The 6,975-nt window shown below is 38.1% G+C and overlaps 1 protein-coding gene across 1 annotated transcript; it reads right to left on the bottom strand.

The window, feature by feature from the left end:
- Positions 1-1,218: 1,218 nt before the first annotated feature.
- On the bottom strand, positions 1,219-6,927 carry snapin (SNAP associated protein). Its single transcript, XM_079750119.1, has 4 exons — positions 6,803-6,927; positions 4,054-4,100; positions 3,558-3,676; positions 1,219-2,535 (listed from the first exon to the last, which is right to left on the bottom strand). The coding sequence occupies exons 1-4, from the start codon at positions 6,916-6,918 to the stop codon at positions 2,428-2,430; spliced, it is 390 nt and encodes a 129-aa protein (XP_079606245.1). The 5' UTR covers positions 6,919-6,927; the 3' UTR covers positions 1,219-2,427.
- Positions 6,928-6,975: the final 48 nt, after the last annotated feature.

The raw sequence follows: 6,975 nt of genomic DNA, 5'->3' as shown, positions 1-6,975 counted from the left end.
CCTAAAAGATGTATACAAAAATGTAATTTTTAATCATCAGATTTTACAATAATATCTCGCTCAGTTGATCATAGATTGTTGTCTATGTCTTGAAAGTCAGGGAAACACGGCGACTTTGTTTGTGTTAGGTGTATGTTATGCTGTTTGACAGAAAAACATCATGGAATTTTCAGTTCAAAGTCAGTCAAAAAGTAATGGGGTATAGCTCAGTGGCAGAGTATTTGACTGCAGATCAAGAGGTCCCCACGTCAACTCTGGGTGCCCCCTGAAAGTGGTATACCGAAGTGTGAGACGGAGTCGTCTTTTTTTACTGTAATTTCTCGCTCAGTTGATCATAGATTCTTGTCTGTAACTTGAAAGTCAGCGAAACACGGCGAGCATTTGACTGCAGATCAAGAGGTCCCCATGTTTCCCCTATGAATTATAAACTAAAATGAAGGCTTTCTGGGACTAATGTCCAATTAATATCCGGCTCAAATGAACAATTTAAAATTACTGTAAACTTTGAGTTAAGCGTAGTGAATTGGGGTTCACGTAGGACCCGAAAATAATCCTCTAGATCTATCTCACTTGAAATCACTATGATCTCTTAATAATACAAAACAAAGATCTTAGATATAAATGTGTCAAACTCATTTCAGTTTTATAATTGTTTCTATTTAGTCGTGTGATGCATTTCTTCTTTATCCATTTGTTTTCTTCGGTTCTGTGTGGTTGTTTTCATCGCCCTTGAAAATCAAAGGTTACATTACAATGTTTTTCTATTAACGTTGTAGCATATCTTTGCTTTTAAACATACATGCCAATTGGTATGTGTTTAAAAAATAAAATGACTCCCATTCACCTCCCGGGCTCCGTAGGTTACTTTGATTTTCTACACTTATGTTAACCAGGCATTTTCTACAGTACTTTTGTACTGGTAGTTTCTATAGTAGTCCATTTATAACTGTGATTTCTACAATTCTAATTGATTACTTGTTTTTAGGCATATCACAGACTAGTACTATACTGTGACAAATATTCTGTAATTAAGTGCAGAATCACAGTAAATTACTGTGGATTTCTCTGCCCTTTCTTTTTACCAGTACACAGTCTTATTGTATTTCATTTTATATTATTTCCTATCGTAACATTTCATAGATTTGTTTTACATTTTATTACATTTTATGACATTTTTTATATTTTCTTTGTTTCAGAGACAATGAGGTATTTGTTTTGAGAGACATTTAATATATTTGGTATAGGCCTACAGTACTTAATATATTGTAGGCTATATAATATAAACCTTACATTTCACATCTTCCAGAGGTGTTTCTATCCGGCCAAACTGGGTTAAGATGGAGGAATTGCAGATCTCTGGCACACGCCTTTTCGGGCATTTCATCTTGTTTCCGATGTCTCTCACAGATTGGAGCATGTTTACCTAGCACGGACGGGCATCCTTGATCTTTAAAATCCGTGTGCACCTGTTGGAGGGCTTCATCGTGTGAGCTTGCGACTACCAGACGTTGAAGGTACAAACACATCTGTGCCATTCTCTGCCAACCAGTTTCAGAACATTCTGCTCTGAATCAGATTGCATTCTTTGTTTTCACGGCCTGCGTAACTTCAACGTCATTAAGCGACACAAGTGAAGTGTGTGTACAACAATGCTCATTATAACACTCATGCTCAACAACATTGCCCTGCTGGCAAAAAAACTGAATCAAAGTTATGCAATATTTGATAAATGAGGACTTACAGTAGGCTAGTACGATTCAATGTGTAAGTCAGATAATTGCAGTAGTATATATGAGATAAAGTATAACATTTGGCCTATACAGCCTCGACTTAGTCATTTATTTTTTGTGAAGTTAGAAATTGATATTGAAAATACATGTTAATAAAACATTCACAAGCATAGTCTATTAAGTTTGGTAGGGACTGAAAAATGTATTTTGCTAACGCTACAGACACTATTGATTTCCATCTACTGCAATACAACATTTTGAAAGCATCACACATGGAGATTATTTTAAATGTCAAATTAAATGGAAATAATTTGCAATGTACTGAAAATAAATCACTGAACACAGTAGATCACTAAAAAGTTTTGTATAACAAAGTAAAAAAATGTATATTATATTGAAACAACAAAATCTAACAAGACTCTTTTTTTTAGGTTATTCATATGTACCAATAGTGTGTAATGTTAATTTAAGAACTTAAGTCAAACTACTTGATTCTGGAATTTTTGTCATGTCTTTCACACTCTGTTCCGCATAGTTGTGTTTATTTCCAGGAATAATTTGGCCTTTGTCTTAATGGGAAATTCAATCAAGTTATGCCGACAGCCAATCACGGAGTAACATGGTTCTGGCGATTCAAAATTGCATTTTTAAAATTGAACAGCTCTAAGATATGACTGTATTAAAGCGAGGGACCGGTTCATGGTTTGCCAGATGGACGTGTGATGAACGCTCCCGATGCCTCCAGCATCGTTTTTCGTCGTGCGGTCTCCTTGGCTACATTATGGTTTAGTCGCCTCAGTCGTTCCTGGGAGGGAAGACAAAGATATTACATATAATGAATGCACACAGATATAAACTTTTGATCAGAGTACGAAACTAGGTGCATGCTTCATGACACTATTCAAAGTAATTTAAACTGGTATACATTCAGACAAGGGTACCTATTTTAAGTCGCTTTGGATAAAAGCGTCTGCTAAATGCCCTAAATTGAATGTAAACTAGTATACCATTGCCACTACAACCAGCTTCCCCAAAAGACTCAAGACTCACTTGTTCAGAGTTCACCTAGACTCCCCCCAACACCCCTTTTACGCACTTATTGCATGTTGTACGTCCCTGCACTTATTGTATGTTGTACGTCCTTGAACTTAAAAATAGTTATTAGCATTGTGTAGCATCTTATCCTAACTAGCTTTGTTGTATACAGGGAATGGGTTAACCTAACAATTGTAAGTGCTTGGCAGTTGGTTCGATGAACATCCTTACTGTACCGGCAGCGAGATATTGTTGCTCCTTCTTCTGACAAATAAACTTATTGTAAATAAGTATCGAAAATAAGTGTACTGAAAGGACCCGGATGGTGTACTCAAAACGGTCAAACGGCAAAGTGTGGATCGATGTACACTTTTCGTACTCAACGGCAGCCATCTTAGCTACGTAGCGGAAGAGGGCAGAGACAGGCTGAGCCAAAGTCGGCCCATTTTCCACAAAGCCTGCATTAATAGAGTCATTTTTTAGTTTGTATAGCTTTTATAGCTTTTTATAAAAGCTATAAAAGCTATACAAAGAGTTCACCGTTCAAAGCGTGATGTTTATTGCGGTGGAGGAGCCGCGGCGGCAGTCGTGATCGTAATTTCCGGTTAGTGCACCACGGAGTATTCGATTTGGAACAACAATGACATCTGAAAATCAGCGCACTTAGTGAGTGCGGATAGTGTACTACGTTTAAGTGTACTCATGGCAGTATGGATATTGGAACACAGCACAGATGTAAAGAGAGAAATATCCATCCCATGTCTAAAAATCCATAGCTATAGTAACCCTCACCTGGGCATTTTGCAGTATGTTGTTTACTAGCACAACTCTGCGTCTTGCGTTAAGCAGTTTCTTCACATACGGGTCAAGGTCTAGTGAAACCTTCTGGTGCTCATTTATTCGGCCAAGTTCTGAAACAAACAGATATTAATGCAACAGACAAGATGGACTAGTTATGGCAGCTGGGTTGTGGAAAACTTTCACAGGCACTTTAAAGTGCATTTGGCTTACATTGGGTGACCTCAGTGACTTATTGGTCGTCAATTCAAAGCAATCAACTGTTTGTCAAAGTTGGCTACAGTATGGACAGTGAGGATCTTACTCAAAACATCCCATACTACATATGGGTTAGGGTCAGGGAGATGAGGGGATAGTCCTATTCTTAACTGGACATGTTGTCAAAGGCATTTCATTTTTACTAATGAAAGTCATAGCAGCCACCAGTGAAAGACCCATTTATATAACAACTTTCTCCCCCATGGCTTCTTGAACATTACAAAAAATTCACCTGAGGCCAGATTGTCAATGTGCTCTCTCAACTCCACCTGGCTCTCTCTGAAAATATAAAAACATTAATTGTTAATTCAAATAACACAAATCATACAAAATGTAGGTTAGTCAGTTGTGACAAGGACGCTAAAGTGACAAGGACGTTAAATCCAAACATAAGAAAAAGTATCCAACTGAAAAAATCCCAACCCTCCCTTTATGCCTCTCTCCAAAAACCCTCCCCTCAAACATGTGACTAGCTTTAGCAACAGGTCTGCCTAGCCTTGTGGAAGAATCCATTCATTTGCAATGCACAGGTAGCCAGGTAGGTAGAACTGACAGGCAGGCCATCCAATTATTTCATGGGGTCGATTGATATGACTGGACGGGCTTATTACAGGCTCGTAAAAAAAGTTTATATATATATATATATTTTTTTTTTTTTTGTCAAAGCATTTGATTTTGGGATTGCTTTGTTATGTGAAAAGAAATCAACAAATAGGACAAAAAATATAAATAAATGGCCATCCTATATTTAAGATCATACATTAAAAGGCGAAGACTTTGCCATTCATTAGAGATGTGTTCAATACTCCAGCAGCTATTATACAAATGTACTTTGCAGTAGGGATGGGTTAAAATATTAATTTATAGTAATGTGTAGTCTTCTGAGCTGTTGTGTTATAAGTGCTATTTCATGTGAATGCCGCTTTAAAAGGTCCCATGGCATGAAAATTTCACTTTATAAGGGTTTTCTAACATTAATATGAGTTCCCCTAGCCTAGGTATAAATGGCGTTAGGTGTAAAACGTGTTGTACGCTTCTTTGTTATTTGGATAACTTTTCTGCTGTTGGTGTTATGGTGCTTAACACATGAGGTTCTCTGACGTGTTATTTCCACAACGAGATTCGTAGTGGGGGTTATCTCAGCCTTGGTTGAGAAGGTATTGGAGAAAAAGGAACTTTTGTTTCGACTCTCTGAATCACCGCCGCGGGGCGGTGATGCCCCGGCGCTGTCCTCTGCTGAGGCGGTGGTCCCTCGGCAGCGGGCAGCAATCCCTTTCTCCTCCACGTCGCGGTTCAGTCTACTTCAGATTGACGTGGAAGTGAAGGAACCAGAGACGTCGGAGAACCCGACACAGTCGTTCATAATATTGTCTGGAGGCGCACACAGCTTTTGGCCGTGATTATATCTATTATAAGATATAGATATCTATGTATAATATGATATTATTTAGATATGGAGCTCCAGGACTCCCGCCGGAGCACCCGGAATGTTCTAGAATATTTACAGAACTAGGCCAAAAGCTGTGTGCGCCTCGCCATTGCGATGTATCCACTGTAAACATGAGCGCATGGTACCGTGGCCACAAGTTGCTTAGGGCCACACCCCCACCCTCCACCTTGACCCGCCTCTAAAATACGTCACGTTTGTGGAAAGCTCATTGTGGGACTGGCTCGTAGTGGCTGTAATTCTGCACCAAGGCTGAATTCCTTAAACGTCTTCAAGTACTGTATTAGGGGCCCACTAACAGCTATATGAAAGCATTCATAAAGTAGCATGCCAAAAAAGAAAATATATAAGCTTAAATACAATCAATAAATTAAAGGCAGACAAAACACTCTAAAAGGCTACTCAAATGATCTACATTGGGGTCATAGACACGCAAAGCACGTCCAAAATAAGAATAAATATGGAACCCCTGAGTCTCTCGAAAAACTACATTTTTGTTGAAAGAAAAAAAAAAATCAAACAGCGGTTTTAATATTCTCTTATTAAACAAACTTAGTATTTATAAAATTAACCTTTCGATTGGATTTTTATCATCAGTTAAATCAAATGACGCATAACATAGAAGCTAAGATCGACTAACAAAAAATGATTTAAACAACATGTAAGGTGCGTGGTTCCAGGGTTAGCAGCGTCTATATTTATCCCCATGGCAACGATATAAAACGTTGCATTCATACAACTAAAAAACTTAACATCTTATAAATTCCCTACGTTAGAGGATTAGTGCCACACATAAGAAAAAAATAAAAAATAAAGATTTCTGACTTTATTCTGGATTTTCTCTCAGAATTCCATAGTTCTGAGAATAAATCCAGAATAAATTCAATTCTGACTTTATTCTCAGAATTCCATAGTCCTGCCTTTAAAGTCAGAATTCTGAGTTTAAAGTCAGAATTCTGAGATTAAAGTCAGAATTATCACATTTATCACTTGAAAAGTTGGGTTAGTGTTGTTATGCTGACAGTATCTTAACATGTTTGTTTATGGGACTTGACAAACTTATTGTAAAGACAACAGGGAACTGTTTTATACTGTCAAATTATATCGTATAAGATCTGTAAAGTGCATATGTGACAAATGTAATCGTGCGAGCAAATTATTAAGCGAAGCGAACGTCAGTGCGATTTACTTGAAGCGCGCGTGCGATTTAATTCGCCCATGTGACTTAATGCACGCGCGTTATAAAAAAACAGTACATCCCATGACACCATCACAACAGATGTACATAGAACTGTACTTCAAGCTTTAAACCACTGTTTTTCCACAAACACGGCCAAACTGCCCCCGCCTTGATAGTATTTGTTGTATCGACGATGGTTATGTTATTTATGTAATGTTATTTATTATTATCTGTATGGCGTTGTATTACAACAAATGTAAACAGTGTGTCTCCCATTAGACATGTCTACATGCACTAACCCTAATTTACACAGGTTTTACGACTGAATATGAAATAACAAAAGCAAAATATTACCTCATTGAGTGTACATGTAAATCGAGCTGCTGTACAGACGGCTTCAAAAGGTCAAGCAATCCCTCTGCAATTGCATCTTTTTCAGTCGCAGGTTCGTCCATCGCTAACGCCGCCATTACTACATAACCTCCGACCCGGACCGGAAGTGACGCCGCACGCTGAGTTCCTGTAGG

This window comes from Pollachius pollachius (assembly GCF_949987615.1).
Source record: "Pollachius pollachius genome assembly, chromosome: 13".
NCBI classification, from domain to species: domain Eukaryota; kingdom Metazoa; phylum Chordata; class Actinopteri; order Gadiformes; family Gadidae; genus Pollachius; species Pollachius pollachius.
This window is presented reverse-complemented; position numbering and strand designations above follow the sequence as displayed.

Coding starts and splice junctions, on each gene's coding strand:
- snapin (XM_079750119.1), bottom strand. CDS start 6,918: ATGGCGGCGTTAGCGATGGACGAACCTGCGACTGAAAAAGATGCAATT. Junction 3,677..4,053: donor CATTGACAATCTGGCCTCAG/GTGAATTTTTTG, acceptor TGTTTGTTTCAG/AACTTGGCCGAATAAATGAG. Junction 2,536..3,557: donor ACATACTGCAAAATGCCCAG/GTGAGGGTTACT, acceptor CTTCCCTCCCAG/GAACGACTGAGGCGACTAAA.